The sequence below is a fragment of the Taeniopygia guttata genome, chromosome 9 (assembly GCF_048771995.1).
Source record: "Taeniopygia guttata chromosome 9, bTaeGut7.mat, whole genome shotgun sequence".
NCBI lineage: Eukaryota > Metazoa > Chordata > Aves > Passeriformes > Estrildidae > Taeniopygia > Taeniopygia guttata.
In genome coordinates, this window is record NC_133034.1 from 3,241,141 (window position 1) to 3,266,601 (window position 25,461).

A 25,461-nucleotide genomic window follows, 5' to 3' on the forward strand; every position below is an offset into this window, starting at 1 on the left:
AGAGATCATGGTGAAGTTCCAAGTGTTTGGAAGGAAAGGGATCCTGTAGTAGGGGGAGGCAAGGGGCAACATATGAAGTAGTAGAACCCTTCTGTCTTGGCTTGCCAGCTCCATATTGTTCAGAGAAATTAAGCTGCTGCTAGTTTCATGAAAAATATAAAAACAACCAAGCTTTTCAGTAACTAAAATACACTTTGAATTCCTCACCCATTAGAAGGGCTGTCTGTAAAGGCGTGAGTTCAATGAACTCAGTTCTTCTCTTGTACCTGGTCTACAGGTTGTTCAGAGTCTATAGCAAAAACCCAGAGGACGAAGGAAAAGAGCTCTCAGTGTAAGACAGGCCCTGGGATGCCTCTGTTCCCAAGGAAACTCCCTGAGCCGTTGGGCCTGGAGACTCATGTGCCGAAGCGCGGCCTTGGCAATGGAGGTCTCGGCCCCCGGCCGGCTCAGGGGGCCTTGGCCCAGGAGCCTCAGCAGAGGCCACCGAGCAGCGCTGGCCCCAGGGTCACTGCCGGGGAGGACAAGGGGAAGGCCGAGCATGGCTCAGCCTCACACAGAGGTGAGGGGGGAGCTGGGCCGCTCTCTGGTGGGAGGAAGGCTCTTGTGGCAGCCCAGAGAGCCTGTGCACATTGCCAGGGAACAGCTGTGCCCTGCATGTGCCCTGCAATGAGCTGTGCTCTGCCAGAGCCCCTGGAGCTGTAGGGCTGCTCAGCCGTGGGGCAGGGAGAGGAGCAGGAGGGTGCATGTGCAGCTGAGCCATTCCTGGGAAGCACAGGGCTCTGGGCTCCTGCTGTCCCAGGGCAGCCCAGAGGCCAGGCTGTTCCTGTGGCAGCCCTGTGCCAGTGGGTCAGGGCTTTCCCCTGGCCTGCTCCAGGGGCTGCCAGCAGGAGCATGCTTCCCTGTGCAGCTCTTTAGAAGTTTCCAGGAAATGTGTGCCATGCAATCTGGAGCTCCAGATGCTTTAGGTTTGCATTGCAGCCTCTGTTATATTTTGTGTCTTCACTTTGCAGGCCTGACTGGCTACACTATTGCCAAGAGGTTTTCCCTGGCAAGTCCCTCACCACTGCTTCCCTCCAAGCCCTTGCCTCCCATCCCAGAGAGATCTTCTTCCATCAAGCCAAGAAAGACGTATAATGAAGAGAAAGAGAAAAGCCAAACTAGCACTGGTAACACAGATACCAGAAGAATAAGCCAGGAGCTGAGCTCAGATGGAATAAGTTGTAAGGTATGGAGGCCAAGATAAATCTTGTATGGTAGATTTTCTGTAAAGTGCTGTAGGCAGAACTTGGAGACCTTTTCCTGTGGTGTGAGCCCAGGGAAGCAGCTGAGCCAAGGAAGAGCCCAGCTGGACACTGCTTTTCGGGCTGCCTTTGCAGTGGGTGTGAAGTGCAGACTTCATGTCCTCAGCATGTGTCAGTAACAGGAGAGCTCTTGGAATGGTTTCTGGGCTGTGTCGTGGCTCCTCCTCTGTGTTATGGCAGAGAAAACACCAACTAGTAGTCAGAGCAGCTAAAATTGTCCACTCTGGAAAAGAAATCCTTCTCCATTTAGTATCCTACATGTATCTGTGGACTATCTCTATGTCTCAGAACATCTTGATGTCCAACATGTGGATGCCTGCGTGGAATGCAGCCACTGTTGCAGAGGAGTGAGCGTGAGGAGAGAGGTGTCAAATGTATGACATGGTCTCTCCCTCAGCAGTTCCCTTTGCATTCCCCATCCTGGGCCAAGCTGCTCCATGAGTTTGACTGTTGTTTCCTGCCATGTCTCAGTTGAAAACATATCTAAATGTCTTGAGGCATGAATGGGGGCAAGGCTGGATGCTTGATCTGAGCATCTGCTCTATTCTTTCCAGGCTTCCTTGGTGCACTCCACAGAAGGGGATTTGAAGAAGAGGTCACTGGCACCACCTCTGCTCCCCCCAATACGCAAGGCAGGAAGTCTCCCTGTTGGCAGTGCTGCAGGGTCTGTGCGAAGCTCTCTCCCGCTGGATTTCCAGGAGTCCCAGGAGATGAGGTAAGCCAAAGTGTCTGCTGCTCCAGGGGGCTGTTCCCCTCACTCTTCTCATCTCATGCCGTGGTTTTCCAAAGTGTCCCATGTATTTAGGCAGACCTCTGTGTATTCAGCATTTTGCCCATCTGTGATGGGTCAGCACGATGTCAAACCCAATACCAATGGCCCAAGAGCAGAGGTGATGGTGGGGAAGACGAGGCAGGGCTTCAAAGCACCTCAGCACAGTCCCTCTGCTGGGCTTTGCTACAGATTCCCTCTGAAATGTTTGTGCTGCCTTTTGGAAGTGTTTTGCATGGGTCTGGATCCTGCAGGCCTTTGAGTGTTGTGATCTGTGAGTCTTAAATTCTGCAACCATGAGAATAGGCTTGGGCAAATATTGGCTACTGGAGCAGTGTTTGCAAATTCAGGTGCTGTTTTCTGTAAACTTCCGGTGTCATTTCTCTGTTTCTCGGCCTCCATTGTGAAATGAGATCCCAGATAAGTTTTAGGGTATAGATTTAAAATCTACTTAATGATTCATATTTTGTTCTGGGCTTAAGATCAAAGATGGCAAGGTGCTAAAGAAGAGTTACAGGACATTACCTGATGGAAAGATAATGGCTTGAATATGTGTGATAATATGTAGCTGTCCAGCTGATCTGAGTGATAATAATAAAGAGGAAGCCACAGAATTATCATTCCAATTGAAAATCTTTGGTAGGGCTTTGAAAGTGCAATCTGAGTATTCTTCCCTAGCAGCTGGTTGGAAAGAGCTATTTTGTTCTGGAAAGAGCCAGGAGGTGTAATATCATTCTCAGGAGACAGCAGTGCTCTCACCACATGTAGCACAAGGCTGTCACTGGGGTAGCACGAGCAGGCAAAATCAAGCTTTGGCAGCAGTACAAAAGTTGCTGCCCTGCATACAGACTCGTGTCTCAGCTCAGCAGCTCTGGCTGCTTCAGAGAGGCTGTAGGAGCCACGTGGCTCCAAAAGGAGAGAGAGCAGAGTAGGGGCGTTCGGATGCAAGCTAAAGAATGCCTGCTGTGTTTCAACCAGGGCTTGGCCAGTTCTGTGTGACTACAGCAACTGAAAGCTTAATTAAAATTAATCAGCCTTGCATCTTCTTGTGCATCTTTATGTGTTGCCTTTCCTCCTTCATCTGTGACCATGCTAAGAAGGTTTGCCTCCTTTCATGGCACACTCATTCCCTTCCTTCTCTTTCTACCTCCTCATTTGTTCCTTTGTCCTCCATTTCCTCCAGGCCAAGACCCAGCAGCAGTAGCCAAGAGAAGAGCTCTGACCATGCAGGTAGGTACAGGGCATGTCTGTCCTGAAATGACCATTGGAATCTGGACCATGAGGTGACATTTGGAAAGCTTGGTTCAAGCCCATTCTTTTGAACATTCCTTAAAGTTCCTTTCAATTCCCTGACGGGCTCAGTGGACTCTCCCAAAGCGCAGTCACCGGGAGTGTTCTCTGGTGGTGCAGTGAAAATTCCTCCAGTGTGAAGTGTTGAGTGGCAGGAGCTGGAATGGTACCTTGAGGCCCAGGAAATGCAGTGCAGGAAAAAGGAAACATTCCTCTCCATGATGTTTAGAAGATTCCAGGAAATGTGTCCCATGAAGTCTGGAGCTCCGGATGTTTTAGGTTTGCATTGAGGCCTCTGTTATATTTTGTGTCTCCACTCTGCAGGCCTGACTGGCTACCCTCTTGCCAAGAGGTTTTCCCTGGCAAGTCCCTTGATGCTCTTTCTCTCCAAGCTTCCCATCCCAAAGAGCTCTCCTTCTACCAAGCCAAGCCAGGTCTCCAGCGAAGAGCAGGAGAAGGGGAAAAATGTCATCAGCTGGGATGAGGAGAGTAGAAAACAACAGGGACTGATTTCAGATGGAAAAGGACATAAGGTAAGGAGACCAAGCATAGTCCTGTGTGGTAAATTTTCAGTTTCTGTGCTGTTGGCAGAGCTCTGAGACCTTTACCCTGACAGGAATTGACCTTTCACTGAGGTTTGGAGTGGTCCTGATTTGGCACTTTAGCTTGGCCAGAAATTATGGGATGCTCAGGATGGGTGTGAGTCTGCCCCTGCTGCCTTCACCTCCCTTCCTGGCCATGGCATGGAGGCCTGGAAGAACTTGGGCAGGCTGAGACCTTGCAGAGAGCTGCAGGACAGGGAGCTCTGCTGAACTCCCTAAATGCCAGTGAGCCTGAGATGATGGAAGTGTGGGAGCTGGAGAGCAGCGAGCACCCTGAGAGCTCAGCAGCATCTGGGCTCAAAGGCTGCTGGGGAACTGTAGGAGGGAAGGGCAGCAGCAGAAGCAATGAGGGGCTTGAGAAAAGCAGGGTTTGACATCCTGCAAAATGGCTTTGTGGGGACTTGTCTGGAGATCAGCACTGCCTGTTAGGTACCTTTAGGAGCAGGGAGAGATCAGTGATCTAAACCCACTCCTGTGCCATCCAAAAATGCCAGTGGAGCCAGTGGCACCCAGAACTTCTTGATGCCACACATGTGGATGGCAGTTTTAAATGTAGCCACACTTGCAGACTGAGTGAGTGTGAGGAGAGAGGTGTCAAATGTGTGACATAGTCTCTCCCTCAGCAGTTCCCTTTGCATTCCCCATCCTGGGCCAAGTTGCCCCATCAGTCTGACTTGTCCTTTCCTGCCAGGTGTCACCTAATAGCATGGCTAAATGTCCTGAGGCATGAATGGGGGCAAGGCTGGATGCTTGATCTGAGCACTGTGGTCTACTCTTTCCAGGCTTCCTTGCTGTATACCCCTGGGGGAGAAGTGAAGAAGGGGTCACTGGGACTACCTCTGCTCCCCCCAATACGCAAGGCAGGAAGTCTCCCTGTTGGCAGTGCTGCAGGGTCAATGCAAAGCTCTCTCCAGCTGGATTTCCAGGAGTCCCAGGAGATGAGGTAAGCCAAGGTGTCTGCTGCTCCAGGGGGCTGTTCAGCTCACTCTTCGCATCACATGTTGTTATTTTGCACTGTCAGCTGTCCCATGTATTTAGGCAGACCTCTGTGTATTCAGCATTTTGCCCATCTATGAAGGGCCAGCACAATGTCAAACCCAACAGCAATGGCCCAAGAGCAGAGGTGGTGGTGGGGAAGACGAGGCAGGGCTTCAAAGCACCTCAAGATGGGTCCTCTGCTGGGCTTGGCTATTATTTCACCCAGAGCGTGGCCATTTCTGTGCGACAACAGCAGCTGAAAGCTTAATGACAATTAATCAGCCTTGCATCTTGTTGTGCATCTTTATGTGTTGCCTTTCCTCCTTCATCTGTGACCATGCTAAGAAGGTTTGCCTCCTTTCATGGCACACTCATTCCCTTCCTTCTCTTTCTACCTCCTCATTTGTTCCTTTGTCCTCCATTTCCTCCAGGCCAAGACCCAGCAGCAGTCGCCAAGAGAAGAGCTCTGACCATGCAGGTGGGTACAGGGCATGAATGTCCTGAAATGACCATTGGAATCTGGACTATGAGGTGACATTTGGAAAGCTTGGTTCAAGCCCATTCTTTTGAACATTCCTTAAAGTTCCTTTCAATTCCCTGACGGGCTCAGTGGACTCTCCCAAAGCGCAGTCACCGGGAGTGTTCTCTGGTGGTGCAGTGAAAATTCCTCCAGTGTGAAGTGTTGAGTGGCAGGAGCTGGAATGGTACCTTGGGGCCCAGGAAATGCAGTGCAGGAAAAGGAAACATTCCTCTCCATGCTGTTTAGAAGGTTCCAGGAAATGTGTCCCATGAAATCTGGAGTTCCAGATGTTTTAGGTTTGCATTGTGGCCTCTGTTATATTTTGTGTCTCCACTCTGCAGGCCTGACTGGCTACCCTCTTGCCAAGAGGTTTTCCCCGGCAAGTCCCTTGATGCTCCTTCCCTCCAAGCTTCCCATCCCAAAGAGCTCTCCTTCTACCAAGCCAAGCCAGGTCTGCAGCAGAGAGCAGGAGAAGGGGAAAAATGTCATCAGCTGGGATGAGGAGAGTAGAAAACAACAGGGACTGATTTCAGATGGAAAAGGACATAAGGTAAGGAGACCAAGCATAGTCCTGTGTGGTAAATTTTCAGTTTCTGTGCTGTTGGCAGAGCTCTGAGACCTTTACCCTGACAGGAAATGACCCTTTCACTGAGGTTTGGAGTGGTCCTGATTTGGCACTTTAGCTTGGCCAGAAATTATGGGATGCTCAGGATGGGTGTGAGTCTGCCCCTGCTGCCTTCACCTCCCTTCCTGGCCATGGCATGGAGGCCTGGAAGAACTTGGGCAGGCTGAGACCTTGCAGAGAGCTGCAGGACAGGGAGCTCTGCTGAACTTCCTAAATGCCAGTGAGCCTGAGATGATGGAAGTGTGGGAGCTGGAGAGCAGCGAGCACCCTGAGAGCTCAGCAGCATCTGGGCTCAAAGGCTGCTGGGGAACTGTAGGAGGGAAGGGCAGCAGCAGAAGCAATGAGGGGCTTGAGAAAAGCAGGGTTTGACATCCTGCAAAATGGCTTTGTGGGGACTTGTCTGGAGATCAGCACTGCCTGTTAGGTACCTTTAGGAGCAGGGAGAGATCAGTGATCTAAACCCACTCCTGTGCCATCCAAAAATGCCAGTGGAGCCAGTGGCACCCAGAACTTCTTGATGCCACACATGTGGATGGCAGTTTTAAATGTAGCCACACTTGCAGACTGAGTGAGTGTGAGGAGAGAGGTGTCAAATGTGTGACATAGTCTCTCCCTCAGCAGTTCCCTTTGCATTCCCCATCCTGGGCCAAGTTGCCCCATCAGTCTGACTTGTCCTTTCCTGCCAGGTGTCACCTAATAGCATGGCTAAATGTCCTGAGGCATGAATGGGGGCAAGGCTGGATGCTTGATCTGAGCACTGTGGTCTACTCTTTCCAGGCTTCCTTGCTGTATACCCCTGGGGGAGAAGTGAAGAAGGGGTCACTGGGACTACCTCTGCTCCCCCCAATACGCAAGGCAGGAAGTCTCCCTGTTGGCAGTGCTGCAGGGTCTGTGCAAAGCTCTCTCCAGCTGGATTTCCAGGAGTCCCAGGAGATGAGGTAAGCCAAGGTGTCTGCTGCTCCAGGGGGCTGTTCAGCTCACTCTTCGCATCACATGTTGTTATTTTGCACTGTCAGCTGTCCCATGTATTTAGGCAGACCTCTGTGTATTCAGCATTTTGCCCATCTATGAAGGGCCAGCACAATGTCAAACCCAACAGCAATGGCCCAAGAGCAGAGGTGGTGGTGGGGAAGACGAGGCAGGGCTTCAAAGCACCTCAAGATGGGTCCTCTGCTGGGCTTGGCTATTATTTCACCCAGAGCGTGGCCATTTCTGTGCGACAACAGCAGCTGAAAGCTTAATGACAATTAATCAGCCTTGCATCTTCTTGTGCATCTTTATGTGTTGCCTTTCCTCCTTCATCTGTGACCATGCTATGAAGGTTTGCCTCCTTTCATGGCACACTCATTCCCTCCCTTCTCTTTCTACCTCCTCATTTGTTCCTTTGTCCTCCATTTCCTCCAGGCCAAGACCCAGCAGCAGTAGCCAAGAGAAGAGCTCTGACCATGCAGGTAGGTACAGGGCATGAATGTCCTGAAATGACCATTGGAATCTGGACTATGAGGTGACATTTGGAAAGCTTGGTTCAAGCCCATTCTTTTGAACATTCCTTAAAGTTCCTTTCAATTCCCTGACGGGCTCAGTGGACTCTCCCAAAGCGCAGTCACCGGGAGTGTTCTCTGGTGGTGCAGTGAAAATTCCTCCAGTGTGAAGTGTTGAGTGGCAGGAGCTGGAATGGTACCTTGGGGCCCAGGAAATGCAGTGCAGGAAAAGGAAACATTCCTCTCCATGCTTCACATGGCTTTTCTCTCCCTGCAGCCTTTCTAGAGTCAAAATTAGTAGAGCAAAGGAAGGCAATTATCATGAAATGACAAATGTTCCCACTCCTTCCTCCTGCCCTTGAAGCAGAAAACCTTTCCCTGGGGCACTTTCTGAGCTGAAGCCTTTGAGGAGTGAAGGAGGTTCATGGACATTGCCTGGTTTTGCACTGGCAGAAATAGGGGAAACTCCTAGGACAGAATTCCTTTGGAAGTCTCTTCCCCGGCTCTCTCTGTCTGTGTCAGAGTGGCAGGCTGAGGCTGGGGGAGGAGATGCCTTCTGCCTTGTCCTCCCTCCCTGCCTTTCCTGATCCCTTACAAGTGGAATTGTGCCAGACAAAATGCGGTCTCTGGTGCATCTGGGTCAGCCAATGCTTTCAAGTTGAAATCTTCCGTGACACTCGAGGCATATGTACCTTGCTGCTCTCAATCCCAATCTCTGTGTTTTATGGAAGCTCTGCAGTCTGGAACCTGTCTTGCCTGTTGCCCACAATTATGTTTTTGGGGGCTTGAAGTCTTCCAGTGATTTACATGAACATTTGCTTCCATTACCAGGCCTCCCAGTGAGCCAGGCCAAGGAGCTGGATCATCCCACCAGTCCTGGTTTTATGAGTGACAGTGACCTGAGGGACAGCTCTGGAAAGGTAAGGGGTGAGCACAGGGATGAGCAGACTTCCTTTCCAGTGGCTCTTTAGTGCTTGGCCCAAAATGTCACTGGAAATCATCATCTTCCACCCCTTGGGAGATGGGGATGGGGATTATCTTGGGAATCTATTGGACAGCTACAGAGCAATTGCTTGGCTATTTCCTGTGGTGCCAACCAGGGTCACTGGTTTGGGGATGGTGCTAAGGTCATGCCAGAAGCATTCTTTATGTGCAAAGGCTCTTGTAGAGAAGTTCTGAGTGGCAGAGCAAACTACCCATCAGTGAACGTGGGAAAAGTGCATCCTCAGAAGCAGAGAAGCAAAGGTTCTAATGTTGAGTGTAAGCAAGGCTGCAAAATAAAATGGGAGAGTTTGACTTTTCCAGGATACCTTTGTGGCTGCATCTCACAGCCCTCTCCTTCTCCAGTTTTCTGCTCATGAACATCAGTGTTTCTGCAACTTGTTTTCACATGAATCCTCCTTTTGGTCTCGCGGTCTCAGAGCCCAAGTCCTCCAGAGTCCTTCAGAGCCGAGTCCTTCAGAAGGCAGGAAGTGAGAAACAGCTGCAATTCCTGGCCATGAGTGTTAAGCAGCAGCTCATTACCCCTCCTTCCGGGGTATTGCACATGGTGTTTATTCTCCTGCCATGGCCTGTAGGAACTGAACTGCCTGCTCACTGGCCATGTGAGCTCTTCATCTGTCTTGGGGCACTCCTATGACTTTCATGCTTCAAGCAGGCCTTCCTGACAGAGGTTGCAGTGGCAGCAGTAGAAGGTTATGGCACTGAAGTGTTTCACCTCACTGTGTGTAATTGCCAGGGTGAGGATGGGAGACCTTCCTCTGAAACTATTGGAATGTCTATGGAGCTGCACTGAAGCCTGTGGCACTCTGTGGACTCTGTGCTCCTGATGAGATGATGTGTTTGGTTTGTGTGTCTCTGCTTACAGTCTGTGATGTATTTCCATTGCACCTAGATCCGTCCTGCACTCTGCAAGTTGGCTCAAAAGAGCTTGGAGCGGAAGAAAATGGAGCTTTTGAAGAAAGAGTTGGAGAGAAGGAGACAAAATCAAACATCCTTGCTACTTCCTCCTCAGCCAGTTGAGCCTGGGGATGCAGCTGAAGCAAGTAAGTGGTGGCTACACTTGTGGTCCTTTCTGACCTTGCTTGCCCTTTGCACAGTGTTGCAATCAGACTGGGAGGCTGTTTGGCTTGCATTTGGGTGGAAGCTTGCATAGGATTTATTTCTGTTTTCCAAAGAAAAATACAGAAGCATGAAGTGTCTTGCCCATGGCCTCGCTGAGTCAGTAACAGAATATCAGCTTCCCACCTTCACCTCTGAAGTCTTTCAGAGTAGAAAATTCTGTCTTGCAAACTACACTGGGGCTTCAGACTCTCTCCTGGAGAGCAGCCTCCAGGGAAGGCAAGTCCAAAAGAATGCTTTTCAACCAGGCTGCAACCTGGAAGAAACAAAGTCCAGCTCCTTCTGATGAAAACACCAGAGCTCCTCCTCCTGCCGCTCCCTGCTGAGGAGCTGGCACTGCTGAGCTGTGCTGAAGCCCCCAGCCAGTGCTGCTCTTGTAGCCCCAGGAGCAAGCAGCATTCCCGACTGAATCCCGGCCCAGGGCTCTGACTGCAGGGCTGGGAGCGCTGCCCCGAGGGCGGCAGCAGGGCCCTCAGGAGGCAGCACGCAAGGCTATCTGCACTTTCTTTTGGAAACTTCCCCTGACAGCCTCTGGAACAGGAAAACAGCAGCAAAGCAATACTGGGTCTTCCTTGTTTCTTAGGGGAAGCATCACTGCAGTTTGGTTTTAAGCTAGAAGAAGGTAGATTTAGATTATATATTAGGGAGAATTTTTTTTTAAATTAAAGGGGATGAAAAGCTGGAAGGGTTTGCCCAGAGAAGCTGTTGTTGGTTCATCCTTGAAGGTGTTCAAGGCCAGTTCACGTGGGGCTCTGATCTAGATGAAGATGTCCCTGCTCATAGGAGTTGGACTAGATGGTGCTTAAAGGTGCCTTCCAACCCAAACTCTTCTGATATTCTGTGATTCTGTGATCACTGTCCACTGTTAATGTGCCATTGTTATACTTGAAGTTCTTTGGGGTAACAGAGATGTTACCCACCTCCGGCAAGTTTCCTGGCGCTTTCCATTGTCACCCTGCCCAGCACCCTCCACTTACAAGCTCCTTTTTAGTCCCTGCAGGCTTTAGGCTACCACCTGTCGATGGCACAGCTGCTAGTGGGCAGAGAAAACACCCTGGTAGTGACTTGAAGAAGCAGGTTGTGAGGAAGCAGGACAACGTGCCCTTACTGCCCAGTACGTCCACCATCCATGGGGATGGCAGCTTCCCACGCAACTCCACAGGTAAGCCTGCTCCGTGGCAGCTTTTTCCCTGCACGGGTTTTACCTTGCACAAGGAGCACAAACTGCCTCCTGCCTCAGCCAGCACAGCTGGGACCTCGGGTTCATAGCCTGTCCTGAGATTGAACATCAAATCTACTTTGGAGTTACTCCAGCTTGGTCGTACTGTAGCAGCTGGTTCTAGAAATCCATTGGAAAGTTGAGCTGAATGAAATCGTGGTAAAGGCCTAAGCTCTGCCTTTTGCCCATCTCGGTAACTGGTGCCAGGAGGCTGCTGTGCCTGCAGGGATGAGCTGCAGGGCAGTCTGCCAGGGTGTGCTCACCATGCACCTCCGAGAACCACCAGCATCAGTTGTGCACTCACCATCTGGGCCCTCTGCCTGTGCTGCTGTCCAGTTCTGCAGCCAGCTTTTCTGCTCTCCCAGCAAGGGCTGGCTCTGCACGGCCATCAGCGGCTCGGTGCAGTCGTGCTGCTGCTCCCAGAAGTGCCCGATGGCTCCTCGCTGCCACCATCCCACGGGCTGCAATGCCAGGAGGGAACAAGCAGTGCCTCCTGTGCCACCCAGCAAACACAGCGGCTGTGTGCAGCAGATGACAGGCACGAGGGGCTGCCTGCTGCTCCCAGGCTGTTGGCTGCCTGCAGGAAACACCCAGCAGATAGTCCCTGGTGGCTCTTGTCTCTCCTTTGTGGGTAGCCTGCTGTACTGTGATCCCAAGTAGGGTGAGATAAGAAGAAGGGAGCTAGGAATGATATTTGGAATGCTCTTTTCTAGTGATGCTGCTTCCATGTTCAGAATTGACCAGAACTAGCCTGACGTGGCTCTCCATCCATAGTGACTCTAGATGTGTGTGTCTACATGCTTCTGCAGGGCCATCACTGATGTCAGTGGCTGGGTGTCAGTGACACCCAGATTAGCTCCTGTCTGAATATTTTTGATGTTATGGTCCCTCCGTACTTTGTGAGAACATGCAAGGTAGCCAAAAACCCTACACAGTCTAGAGTAGTTTGTCAAGATTCTGTGCAATATTTATACTCCAACATGTCTAAAAAGACAGCTCAAATGTATTCATCTACACATTAGAAAATGAGCTTTTTAGTGTACGACATGAAATTTTTGATTGACAGTGCTTTTGATGACAAATGGGTTTCATAAGAAATGCATTTATCATCTGATTTTTCTCATACCTTGTAAATTTGTTTTCCTTACCAAAAAATTCAATTAAGGCAAACCCAGGACAACTTTTTATCAAGAGAGTGCATCTGCCAACAATTTGCATCGGTATTTGCATTCTTTTTTCCCCAGTTTTCATTTGGAAGGCTTTTTTTATCAACCATCTAGACTGGAAATGGCAAGAGAAAGCTTAGGCATTGCACAGTATGCAAACACATCCATTTGATGACAAATAAATTTCACCTCAGCATCTTTGAAATACAGCCAGTGTGTACCTCTGAAAGAGTAAAGGTTCATGATGCTCGGAAAAGAACAAAATCCATAAATTACTCCCTTCCCAATAGCAGGCTAAATGTATGTGCACTCAGCTGCCTGCTGTCTAGGATATTTGAGGTCAGTGGACGCAGAGGCGCTGTCAGTGGGAAGGGTCAGGTGTGGCTGTTCCCTGGTAGCTGCTCCGTGGGGATTGAGCCGGGCCCAGCAGGGCTGGGTTGTTCAGGCTTGGCTCGGTGCTGTGGCCAGGCAGCTGCAGGTCTCTCCTCAGGGAGTTGCAGAGTGCCCCATCCTCAGGGCTGGGGGAAATCAGGGCGCTGAGACAAGAGAGGCACCTGAGGGGCTCCCTCCTGGCCGGCCAGTCCTGCTGCCGGCCCTGTCTGGCAGGGAGCGGGAGCTCTGCGGCCGCAGGAACTGCCGCTGGCTGTGGCACCTGTGGCACTCGGAGCTGGCGCTGCGGGGCCATGGGCAGGTTTAGCCTGGAGCTGTGCCCAGCCGGGGAGGCTGGGGGAAAGCAAGGAGCCCAAGGTGCCCGACAGCAGGGAAGCCTCTGCCCCAGTGCCCGTGTGTGCCCGTGGAGCCCTGGCTGGGAGATGGCTGCAGGCCGCTCCATGGCGGGGTGCCCCGCCCGGGGCTGCAGCGCCCATGGCCGACCCTGTCCTTACAGTGACCTCGGAGATGGCCGCTGGTGCCCAGCGCCGAGAGCAGCCGCGCCGTGGGACTGGGCAGAAGGACGCGGCTTTTGCAGACCCACAGCAGTCCTTGCAGGAGGCACTGTCCTTGCTCAGCAGCGATGACTGGTAAGAAAGGCCCCGTTCCCTCTGCGTCCCTCTTAGCACTAAGGTAGGTTAGACGCGTGTCTTGCTGCTGCCTCTGAGCCCCAAGAGCCCAGAGGGCCAAAGGGCACTGGTGAAACCACTGCAGAGCAGTGAGAAGATAAAGATTTGAGAGCAGCCTTTTCTCGGCCTTGCTCTGCAGCAGTGCTCCAGCTGCAGCAGGTCCGTGCTGTTTCCTCGCTTTGCCTGCTGCTCCACGGGGCTGCAGAGGAAATCTTGAGGGAAGAGAGAAAGCCCTGGAACGAGATGATTTGCTGGCTGAAGGGAGCAGCAGGATGGCAGCAGTTTTGAGTGCAGGCTTGGGTGCCTTGGGCCACTGGCCCAGTGGGACTGAGGAAGATTCCTCTCTGCTCCCAGTGGTTTGACTGAGCTGCCAGCCTGGTCGTTTCAGAGGGTGCTGCCTAGCTCTTGGGTAGAGAAAAATCAATCTTTTTGGTACTTGCCTTTCAGGGAGAAGAAGGAGAAGGGACTCTGCATCATCAAACAGCTGGCTGAGTCCCATTCAGAAGTCCTGCTTTGTCGACTTCGTGAGATTTGCTTGGCAGTTACCAGCGAGGTGAGAACATTGTTCTGAACTGTCCCGCACACTTCATACACGGTAGAGTGTAGAGTAGGTATGTGCTTGCTCATCTCCCTGTGTGCTTAGGGTGTGCCTTCTCTGCCCAAGCTGTAACTCAACACTGCAAATTAGTCTGTAGACCTGAGCCTGTGTTTTCTGTTTCCTGTCTGAGTGCTTCAGCTACAGGTGTTGCTTTTTTGAACAGGAGCACCTGAGTCTTTTATCTTTATGACTTGTGCCTTTATGGTTTGAAAGCAGCCCTTGCATTAATTTGCTTCTTTCTTTTTCAAACAAGAGGCCCTAAAATCAAAGCAGTTGATATTAGAGAAGGGTCAAGTAGCACACTTCAGTGAAATATATTTTTTATGCCTGCAGTAAGCAGGTCTGAGGGCAGAATTTGGTGCCAGAGTAAGTACCTTTCTGTGCTTGGGCTCTTCTGCTCTTACTGTGCTTTTTTGCTCCTCTGGACAAAGTGGGAGGTGTTGTGATTTCCCGGGAGTTTTGTCTAAGGCAACTGGTTTTCTTTTCAAGGTGATTCTTATGTTTCCCCTCATGACTTCCCCAGGTGACCAGCCTCCGGTCAAAGCTGTCTTGCTCTGCAATCGTCACTCTGGGAGAGCTGTTTGCACTCTTGAGGAAGGACATGGATTCCGAGGTGGATGAGGTTGCTCCGGTCCTTCTCCACATGGTGTGGAACTCCCCAGAGTTTGTTCAGAAGGCAGCCTGTCAGGCTCTGGGGATCATGGTAGAGAAGGTGACTCCTGCCCGAGCAATGACTGTTCTCATGGACAAGGGAGTCAAGTAGGTTCTTCTTCTTTTAGTGATATTCTTCACCTTCTCCTGTGTGGGTGGGGGAAGGGGTGAGAGAGAGAGACTGGGAATGGTGGGAGGGAAGGGTCCTGTATCCTGCATCTTCTGTGAACTCAGGGACTTGATTCTCTTATCAGCCTCATTTCTTTCCTCTTGTCACCTATTTCTGCCCTCCTGCAGCCTCTTCGCTCTCAGAATCACAGAACTGTAGAATAGGGGCAGTTGGAATGGGCCCATCAGGACCATTGAGTCCAGCTCCTGGCCATGCACAGAACAGCCCAAGGGTCACACCAAGTGCCTGAAATTGTTGTCCAAATGCTTCTTTGACTCTGTCAGGCTTGATGCTGTCACCACTGCCCTGGGGAGCCTGTTCCAATGCCCAACCACCCTCTGGGGGAAAAACCTTTTCCTGATATCCAGTCTAAAGTTCCTCTGACTCAGCTTCCTGCTGCTTCCTGGAGTTCTCCCAGTCTGTCAGATTTTCCTAGACGTGGTGACCGCTGGGGAAGTGAAAGTGCCTGCAAAGGCCAAGGGGAAAGCCTTGTGCTTTTTTTGGAAGAGGGACAGTTGCAATTGCAGCTGTCAGCGCTGTTGGGTATTTTGCAGCGCTGGGAAAAACCACGTATCCTCATGATGCAATTAACGTGAGAAATACGGAGGGTACTTGCTGGGGCGTGCAGCACATGGGGGAGAATGTGCTGGGTGTGGCACAGCCTGCACAGCAGGTGCAGCTCCTGCCAAAAGGAGGCTTGTAGGACTGTCCTGGCCTTAGAGCTCTACTTTCAATTCAAACTGATGTTTCAGGTAAGCCTTGAGATGATGAATCAATTTACAGGCACCTTCACAGGCTGAGTGCAATGGGACAGCTGAAGCAAATGCTGCCTTAAGTGTTGGTGCTGGGCCTGATAGGTCCCAAGAGACAGTCTCTAGAACAGGACAACCTGGCTAAAATGCCTGCCACCCTTTCCTCAGCTTTGGAATAGGGTCAAAACACTCAGCTGTATCCCTTGCCAATCTTTACAAAAGACAGAGGCTGCATTGCTGGATATTGGCAACTTCCTGCCCCACAGCGTGTTTTTCCTGCAGCTGTTTTTTTCCAAAGGTCTGCAGATTTGGGGATGAATGGGTGGAAAGAGCCTCATCCTGCTGCAGCTCTGTGCAGTGGGGGCCGTCTGATGGGTCAGCATGAATTGTCCTTAATTTCTAAATAATTCATATGTATTCAATTCCTTTAATCTTTCTCTGAGTAAATACTGGGAAAGAAATGGAGTATCAGATAGTGCAGGGAGACTGAATTCCTCCCTCTTCCTTGCAGGCAGTCCTTCTGTACAATGCTAGCTTTGTGTTTATCTGAGGACAGAAGCTTCTACAGGTGTCTGAAGTTGCAGGGAGAAGCCAGGCCTCGTTCCCCCAGCAAGGACAGGGAGCAGGCTCTGGCCAAGGCCTGTGCTGCTCTTGCTCCTTCTCCCTGTGCCCAGCGTTTGCTCTCTTCTTCCCAGGAGCCGCTACGCCCAGGTGCGGAAGTGCGCGGCCGAGCTCCTCCTGTCCTTGGTGCAGAGAATTGGAGTCACGAAGCTGGCAGGCACAGCCAGGGCTGAGACACTGGCCCACGTGGCAGGGACACTTGCTCAGGACCGTCACCAGGACACAAGGTAATGATCTTCATTTCACCTCCTAAAACGGGAACATGGTTTTGTGTCTGGCTGTAAAAGGTAAAACTACAAAGGAGTGGAAACTAAAGGCAACATTAAGTTACCTCACAGTGTGGATAAGGGTCAGAGAACCATGGAATATGCTGAGTTTGAAAGGACCCATCAGGGTCATCAGGTCCAGCTGCTGGTTGTGTGCAGGACACCCCAAGAGTTACTCCATGTGCCTGAGAGCATTGTCCAAACACTTCTTGATCTCTGTCAGCCTTGGTGCTGTGACCACTGCTCTGGATTGCCTGGGGAAATGACTGTAGTGGGTAACCTGAGCTTGGCCACTAAGAAGGAGCACTGCCAACTTCCTGTGACTTGAAGGATTCTTTACTGAGATCCAAAGAGCTCCGATTAGCCAGTCAAAAAGTTTTGATTGGCCTTCGGTGCAGACGATAAAGCCAACGTGTTGGCTAATGTTCATCACTGAAGGATCCCAAACATCTATTTCACATTAACTTAAGACTTCCCTAGAAATATCTCAGAGGTCTTTAGCCTATGTATTCAGTCTTTCTAAACTACTTCTGCAGGTTGGTAGAATGCTGTCATCTGTGGCTCAGTGACCTCCAAATTTCTTCTTGAAGAAATCTGTGGTTTCCTAGTGGCAAAATCAACCCAAACCACCAAAATCCCCTTACTTTGATGATGAAATTGCCATTAATAGCTGCCAAGGACACCAGAGCAACTATGTGCCCCTGCCCCTGATTATTCTATATAGTATAGAATAATCCAAAGCAAGCATGAGGTGTTTTGTTCTGGCTTCCCTGCCACTGAAAGAAAGGCAAATTATTGTGCAATGGCAGCAGGACTGCTAATAGGCTCTGACAACGAAGCAGATGTGTTTTGCCTGTTCCCTGGGATCCTTTGATCCCACAGAAGCACACGCACAGTTTCCGAGTGAAATGGTATTTTTCTGTGGCCCCACATTCTCCTCTTGTCCCTTGTGTTCAGCTGACAACACTGTGCAGTGTCAAGTGAAGTAAATCTCCCTCTTTGCTGAGTAGGTAATGCCTTCTCTTGCAAGGATTGCACCTGATCAGTTTAAGCTATCAGCTGCTTCTGTTAACACTCTTCCTTTGTTCACTTTTCATTTCCTTCCTTCCTTCCTTAGGCATTATGGACAGGAGATGGTGAAGATGCTGCTGAATAATCCCAAATTGAAAAAGCTTTTGGAACAATCTCTTTCCACCCATGACCTGGAAGTTATCCTGACAAGAATTAAGAAGAAAGTAAGCGCTTGGCAGAAGCAGTGTCTCCTTTGTGCAAGTATTGCCACTGCTAATATGAGATCCAACATACCCGATGTGACTTTACCTCATTCCTCTTCTGCTGCATCATTTTGCTCCTGGGAATGAGCTGTTAATCCCCAGCCTGTTCATCTGCAGACCACAGAGGAACTGATATTATTAGGGAAAAAGTGGGGTTTTGAATTCTTTGAATATCACAAAGGGGAAAGGGAAAGAGGAGAAAATGGGTTCACATCCAAGGGTAAGGCCCCACGGCGCTCTCCCTACTCTGCCCCCAGTAAAGCAGTTAAGTGAGAATAGTGCTTCTGAGGATAACAGTGTCTTTGCAAAAGACACCGGAAGTAGTGGTGCCAAGAACATTTCCAAATATACAAAAGATGTCCAAGTCAATCCTGATTACTGCAATTACTGTCTGTCTTTTGGGAATACTGCCCTGCTGTCAAGCCCTGTGGAGCTGGAAGAGGCTTGGTGAATTCAACAGCATCCAGTGGGAAATAATTTGTTTGTTTGGGGGGGGATTTTATTCTTTTTATCTACATTATAGAAGGGAGAGTGCCTTTGTGCAGGAGCAGGGAGAGTAAGTGTTGAACCAAATCAACTTCCAACACAGTGGGCCAACCCCCAAAGAGTCCAAATCTGCTGCTTCCATTGAGAACACTCGTTGCCTACCAGTTTGCATTATTCCCATTTATGCTCGAGACCAATGAATTTGGGATTTTAGACTGCTCTCACTGCTGCATGATAGCACCCATAACCTGCCTTGGGCTATTGTAAACAAAGAGTTGGCATCACTGAATCTCTGGTCCATTTATTTCTGTAAGTTAGGAAATGTTTCCCTAAGGCTTGGTAGCAACAGTCCTGGTATTAACTTGTGTTCTAACTAGGGAATTTCCTATTTTATATTCTAAAGATTCATGGAGTTTCTTGATGTCTTTGTAGGGGATGGAAAACCAGAAGGCTGAACGGCCATCTGTGAAGAACCTGGCGAAAAAGGGGAGCGACGGCTCAAAGAAGCCCCAGGCCACATTGCCTTCTAGCAATCGGTACTTTTGTCAGATGGGAGCACTTTTGTTAGATGTGACAAAGCACATGACATGTGCTTTACATGCCTCTTCCTCAGGAAAATCTTTCTGGTGGAGATGACCAGTGCCAGAGATTCTTTCCTTTCCCTACAAATGCTCTAGGATAAAAAATGTCTATTTCTGCATTATGCTGAACACAACTTTTCTGAAGGGCTTCCACAAAAATTGGGCGACAAAAAGACACCCATTGGTAGCAGCTCAGATGATCCAGTGCAGTGGCAAGGGCAGTGTTGTGGAGGCTAGGAGAGGGCCAAGTTTCTGCTGCTGACTTGGAACAAGGAAAGTCAACCAGGGTGTTCTTTTTTAATCCCAATGTGGTCTTCTGTCTTTTTTTAGATGGGTGTTTTAATGAGAAGTCCCAGTCTTGAAACAAGATGCCATTCCCCAAAGATACAGTTCTCATCCATGTGGTTTGGCTTGGCTGATTCATGGTTTTTTTACCCTCAAACAGTACGAAGTTTGATTAGTAGTAATAGTAGTAGTAGTAAGGGAATTCCTGAGCAACTTTGGCCAACAGGTGTCTCAATGTGGACTTTTTGTCTTGATATTCCTGTCCTTCATATAGTTTACTTGATGGACAGCATGTTTGGTTTATTTCCCCCTGTGCTGCAATCAGCATTTAAGACAGGAATTTGGTCCTTGCTGTCTCTTCATGCTAGTGGCAGAGCTGCTCGTACCTGTTCTCCTGTGATAACAGAGGGGATTTATTTAGCGCTGTCCCACTCAGCAGTGGCAGAAAAGTGACCACGTGTCTCAGTAGCATGGCTTGCACCTGCCCGTGCTCATGGAAGAGACAGGTTGATCCAGGAGAATTGTTCCCAGAGAGTTTGTTAAGCTGTGGATCTGGTCTCCAGGGAAGCAAACAAAATGTGAGCGTAGTTCTGGCATGTCTGGTTTCTGTTTTTATCTCTGTTACTGATTTTCTAGATCCTTCAGATACGTCCCTGTTCATCTGTTCAAATGCATCTGAGCTACTTTTCCAGATTGTCATGCCTGATGTAGAGACTCTTCTCCAGAATGATGTGTTTCCTTATTATAAGACACACACCTCCCATATGAGGAGGCATTTAAACTTGGAAGTAGTGTCTCTCTTTCCCCACAAAGCAATGTGACCAGTGCGCCTTGGAAGCCATCTGAAGATAGATCAGATGCATCTCATCCTTGGTTTTCCTGAGTGAGCAGTGTGAGAATGTTACTTGCAGGTTGTCTCTTGTAATGATTGGCATGAGGCTCACGTTGTTCTTCAGAGCCTCATGATATTCTAGCTTGAAATCACATCACTAGGAAAGCTCCTCAAGGTGTTTTGGTCACAATTAACTGAAGCTATTATCACCAAGAGGTCCTATTTTGGTTTTATTTTCCAGGGTGGAGTCTACCTCTGATGGACGCCTCCTACACCGTGCAAAAGTCCAGGTCACGTTACCTCGAGCTGTGGAAGAGATGAAGCCGCTCCAGAAGCTTTACCACCTCCTGGAAGCCAAGGAGTTTCAGATACGGATGGAAGGAGTCGCACTCCTCCTAGAGCTGTCCAAAACCAGACCCCAGCTCATCTCCACTAACATTACCCAAGTATGTAGGGTATTTTCATTGTTCCATTCCTTCAGCTCCTTTCCCAGGCCTGGAGAAGTAAAGTTAATTCAGTGTGTCTTGGCAGTACATCCTGGCTGTTTGGGACAGGCTGGTCCCTCTTACCCAGAGCAATTTAATTCAGGTCCCAGGCTTCAGGACAAGTTTTTTCAGTCCAGCTATATTTGTCTGGCAGCTGTCTATTGATGCTGTTGATCAGATGATGACGGAATTTTCTGCTGGTTTAACTGCTGCTGTCTCCTACTCCCAGTTGGGTTAGGTGAAGAGAATCCAGCCATTGAAAGCAATAATGGCACTTATTCTCTGGACAAAAAATGGGTTTGAGTGGGGAAGAGACGTTTCAGGTTGGGTTGGTTTCAACTAAATGTTTTTAAAGGATACTTCTGGAAACTCCATCTTGTCTGGCACAGGCACAACTCTGGCTACTCATTTCCATCCTTGTGCCTATTCCTCTAGGTAAAGATGGTGCTCACCCTTCTTGGGGGGCCTTTTTTTCTCTTTGGAAAAGGAGGAAAACAGCTAAGGACAGATCTATCCTTTCTCCTCCCAGTAGATGCTTTTCCCCTTCTTCCAGAAATTGGTGCCTGTCAAGGGACTGAGCCTGCTCTAATGAGAGCTGTACAGCACATTGCATTTCAGAAGTCTACCTGTTAGAGAAATGGTCTGAGTCCTGGAAGAGTTGATCAGAGCCCTGCCCTCCTCCAGACACAGGTTCTGAGACAAACAAATGAAAACCTAGATCTCCTCCAGCCATAGTTTTGGCAAAATCATAATTGCCCTCAGTACCTGAGGCAACTGTGTAGAAACCTGGGCATTGTAAATATCCGCTTCCACTCTTGTAAAGCAAAGGTAGTCTTTTCAATTAATAAAGGGAATTGATTGAATGATTTATAGCTGGGGAGAAACATCCAGGGAACTCTTCTGTCCCCAGCCAAACCTCTTCAAAACAGATGAAAATCTTTCAACCAGCATGAGGTTGCAGAACCATTGCAGCGAGTGGCCCACAGGAAAACACTGAAATTGTGCATGCAAGGGCTGACCTGACAGGAAGGATGACTTTCACCTTTTACATTGCTGAGTGCTCATTTCTACATCCCCTCTTCAAACAAGGTCATTTTAATCAAGTTCTCGTGTTATTTGTTCTCTTTGCAGATTTTTGATTATTTTGACCTGAGACTATGTGACACGCATAAGAGAGTGAAGCAGAAGGCGCTGGACGTGCTGGCAGAAATCATCGGCCTCCTGGAAGATGCCCTGAGCCCCGTGATCATCCGTTTGGTGGAAGGAATAACAAAGAATCTCAACTCAAAGGATCCCGGGGTTCGTGCCGCAGCTGTGAGAGCGCTGGAAGGATCCATTGCTCATTTAGGTGAGGCTGACCCCTGGCATGGACTCTCCTCAACTGCGTCTCTGTCTCTCCGACGCAAGAGAACGCTGAGTGCCCTGACAGCTGCTGTTGTCTGTGGAACGCTCCCGCAGACACCCACCAGAAGCTGTGGAGGTGCAGTCCTTAGGAACCAGTCCTCCAACAGGCTTGAATGGGATCAGCAATCCCCAAAAGTCCCAGGAGCCCTTGGCTCTGTGCTGCTGATCTGGAGAGAAAGTCCTGGACTACAGCTTTGCTACAATTCAGAGGCAAAGTTTGCTTGGGCCCCATCTGACTTCCCAAATGAACAGCTTTGCTGTTGGCATGAAGGGACACCAGCCCATCAGAGCTTCTGCAGAGCATCCACCTTGAAGGCTCTACATTACGGGCATTAGCTGCCTATTTTCCACCTTTCTTCTTTGTCTTCTTTTTTCAAAGGGCAACTTAGGATTCACCAAGTTCATTTCCTTAGAACAAACTGGTCTAAATGCAGCTGGCAATAATGCCTTGTTCCACATGTTGTTTTGCATGGGGCAAGGTGGCTCTAGCAAATACCTAATTAGGCAAGAGAGGCTCTAAATTCCTTTGCCACACAGATTTATGTCAGCTCTGAAAATGCCTGAAAAATTGAGTGCTGAGGAGGCAGGTCTTCAGGGGCTGTTTCCACTTTCTCCACCTCAGCTGCTCTGTGAATTCATGAACTGCCTGACTCAGTGCCTTTCTGTGTCCCAAGGATGGAGTTCTTCCTTTTTGCTGTGGGATGCAAAACCTTTTCACTGCTTACATGCAACTGAACTCTTGAGATCCCTGATGTGAAATGTGTTAACTTAGCTCCTGGTACAGCAGACAACTTTGGATTTTCAAATGTGAAAGGAGAGCTTTTCTTTTGGAACTTTTAACCCTGCCAAGTAGGCTGGAAGGAAAGAAGAAAAGGATTCAAAAGTCAGCAGAATATGACTTTCTTTTCTAAAATGGGGTGGCCCCTGCCCTTTCCCTCCCCACTGTCCTTTCTGCTATGACCTCGGAAGAGTGAGCAGCAATGTGTGTTTCACTTGTAGATAAAGTATCACTGATGAAAGAGCTCAGCAACCAACGGAGACAACTGAGTGGCGAAGCTCTGCTGGTTGTCACGGAGTGTATCACAGGTATGGCCTTCCCTTGGAAGCCAAGAGGTCCTCCAAGGGATTATTTACAGGGAATGCCTGGGAATAGACAGTAGAGTAGCTCCTCCACATCAGGAGGTGCTGAGCTTGTCCCTCCTGCCCAATGCCCAGGGCAGGTGTCTCTGGCAGGTTTTCCCTGGCTGCTGCAGAGCTGTGCAGCATCTGAGATGGGGGCGGCGCTCGGCCTCGGGGCTGAGCTCTCACTGGGGCACCTCAGAACCACCTCCAGGATAGGAAGGGGCTAAAAACAGCCCAGCTGGCTCCTCTCTTGGAGGCTCAGGGACATCTGTGACCCTTTAGGAAAAATGGTGGCAAATGCTGTTTCAGGGGATCAGTTTGTTGTGTTCTCACAGAATTCTTGTTTTGCTCCTGGCAAGTTTTGAGGCTGAACCATGTGGAGCCTGGGGGTCACAGCTTAGGTCAAAACTCACCACACAGAGTGTATCTCACTCTATCATATACTCTATTAGAGTCTATCACACATATCCTTGCATGGATTTAGTGCAAGGCAGCCTCCAGGGGCAGAGGGGCAGAAGCAGAGTGCTGAGGCTGCCTGCCTGTGCTGTGGAAGTGGCACTGGACTGAGCATTTCAGGCTGTGCAAATAGCCTCTTCCTGTGTCAGCGCTGTCCAAAATCAGCTACAAATGCAGCTGATAATTGATTCCTCAGAGGAGCTTGCTGTGTCAGCAGTAGCCAAGGAATGGAAAAATGACAATCTCAATATATAGCAGAGAAGACAACTGATAGCCTGGCTTTAACTGGGGCTAATGGCACTGCTAATTATGCCAGCATCTTTCAATACAAGGTTTCATAGTCTTTGTGTCTTCCTTATGAATCTGAACAGGGCATGTTCAGCGATTGGGAATGTCAAAGGGTCTTTAAAACCACCACCAAGGAGCATTTGAATAAAGTAGAGCTCCAGGAATAGGGAATATAGTTTTGCAGTTCTTTTGGTCTCTTTTTCAGATAAAGGAATAAACAAAAATGAGGACTCCTTTAGAAAGTGCAAATGTCCTCTCTGAGGTTTAGTGGGAAGAGACAGCTCTTTCTCTGCTCAAGTTCCATAGTGACCAATGTCTTTAATTGCACTTAAATTCAAATGAACTCTTATTTTAAAATGTGGACCATTACACCTTTCCTGCTTAGCAGCATTGGGTTTGGGTACTTTCAGGAGCTGTTTCAGTGCTGATCACTGCTGGTGGATTAACAGCATAGAGAAAATGAAGTCTCTTCCACCACAGAATAATAAGTAGCTACTAGATAACTTTATGCCTGATCAGAAAATAAGACTGGTCTCCAGAGCATTTCAGATTTTAATCTCTCAGTCAAAGCTGCCAGGCAAGGAGCCTGTTGTTAGAAAGGGTTTGTCTGTGTTTGATATAGTTCAGTTCAGAAAATGAGCAGAGAGCAGATTTCAGAGACAATGTGAAAAAACACTTGCCTTTTGGTTACTTTTCAGTCCCATGTGTAGCATTTTTCTTTCTCTATGCCCCTATTTCAGTGCACATTGTAAGAAAAAATGCCACTAACATTGGGAGGGGAAATGCCATTAAAACATGAAGATGCTCAAATGCCATGGCAATGGGGTCTGGGTCATTCTCTAAGACACGCTGAGGTTTGAAACAGCTCCGTGTTGGAAGCCACAAAAGCATTCTGCCAAAGACACCAGCTGGTCACCGATGTTTCTAATGTAGCTGTCAAGCAGCAGCCACCTCTGGTGGGCTGGAGCATTGAAGTGTGTTCTAATACTGCCCTTTGCTGTGTGCCACTGAGCAAAGGGGAGCCAGATTAGACTTCTGGAACTTTACATGGAAGTTACAAATCTGAATCACCCCTTTTATTAGAAAGCATTCAACTGCCACCCTATGGTGCATTTCCAAATCTTCCGTGTGGGTTTAGACAACTTCTGAATGGCAATAAAAGGCAATTTGACATTTCATTCATTGTTCATGCAGAAACAAATAGTGAAATAATTTAGTAACGGTACAAAGTCTGCCACAGGGACAAGGCTCTGTTTGGAGAAATTAGTCCTGAGGGATTGGTGGTTCTGTTTCAAGGGTGACCAGCTGCTTTGCCTGTTTCTGGATCATGGGGCTCTGTGTGGTATTTCACTGATCTTTGCCAGAGAGGCTTCCAAGAAGCAAAACTAGAGGTAGATCCTTGTTTGCATGGAGGTTGGTGGGTAAGAAGCTGTGCCTCTCTCCCGGCAGTGCTTGTGGAGTGGGTTTATGCCAGGAGCCCTGAAGTCGTGGAGCGCTACGCCCTGCCTGTGCTCTGGTCCTTCCTGGAGAACAAGGCGCTGCCTGTCCGAAGCGCCAGCGTCCGCACTGTGGCCACCAAGCTTGCCCTGGCCCTCTACGAGGTGATGGGCACCAAGCTGAAGAAGTGTGCAGCCAGCAAGCCTCCACGCGTGCAGGAAAACCTCTCCAAAATTTTGGGCTGCTGAAGGTTTCATGTTCTCCAGAAAGATGACAAAGTTCTGACTTGGACAACTCCGGATGTGACTTTTTACCATCTGCCAAAAATGACAAAACACTAAGGAAGGGTGTGCATCTGCCCCGCTCTCTCCATCGCCCTTCCTACTCGTGACATGGGGGCCCTGAAGCAGCTCCAGACTGATGAGGACAATGTGAAGGCTGAGCATGGCTTAGCCTCACAAAACGGTGAGGGGGGAGCTGGGCCGCTCTCTGGTGGGAGGAAGGCTCTTGTGGCAGCCCAGAGAGCCTGTGCACATTGCCAGGGAACAGCTGTGCCCTGCATGTGCCCTGCAATGAGCTGTGCTCTGCCAGAGCCCCTGGAGCTGTAGGGCTGCTCAGCCGTGG

The 25,461-nt window shown here is 49.4% G+C and overlaps 1 protein-coding gene and 1 long non-coding RNA gene across 2 annotated transcripts; both read left to right on the forward strand.

The window, feature by feature from the left end:
* Window positions 1-277: 277 nt before the first annotated feature.
* Window positions 278-2,016, forward strand: LOC140684710 (uncharacterized). The gene is made up of 3 exons (XR_012057391.1): window positions 278-559; window positions 1,011-1,225; window positions 1,856-2,016. It is a non-coding gene; the product is annotated as an uncharacterized lncRNA (long non-coding RNA).
* A 5,002-nt stretch (window positions 2,017-7,018) lies between these two features.
* Window positions 7,019-25,302, forward strand: LOC115496422 (TOG array regulator of axonemal microtubules protein 2-like). Its single transcript, XM_072933528.1, has 15 exons — window positions 7,019-7,023; window positions 7,490-7,536; window positions 8,398-8,486; window positions 9,461-9,611; window positions 10,679-10,849; window positions 12,959-13,091; window positions 13,578-13,683; window positions 14,252-14,487; window positions 15,996-16,148; window positions 17,305-17,422; window positions 18,380-18,483; window positions 19,887-20,091; window positions 21,262-21,478; window positions 22,534-22,620; window positions 24,850-25,302. Exons 1-15 carry the CDS (start codon window positions 7,019-7,021, stop codon window positions 25,083-25,085), a joined length of 2,058 nt encoding a protein of 685 aa, XP_072789629.1. The 3' UTR covers window positions 25,086-25,302.
* Window positions 25,303-25,461: the final 159 nt, after the last annotated feature.

What these genes read in the sequence shown, in the direction of transcription:
- LOC115496422 (XM_072933528.1), top strand. An exon ending in CTTCCCACGCAACTCCACAG is followed by an intron (nt 10,850 to 12,958) that starts GTAAGCCTGCTC and finishes CTGTCCTTACAG; the next exon opens with TGACCTCGGAGATGGCCGCT. An exon ending in TCTCCACTAACATTACCCAA is followed by an intron (nt 20,092 to 21,261) that starts GTATGTAGGGTA and finishes TTCTCTTTGCAG; the next exon opens with ATTTTTGATTATTTTGACCT.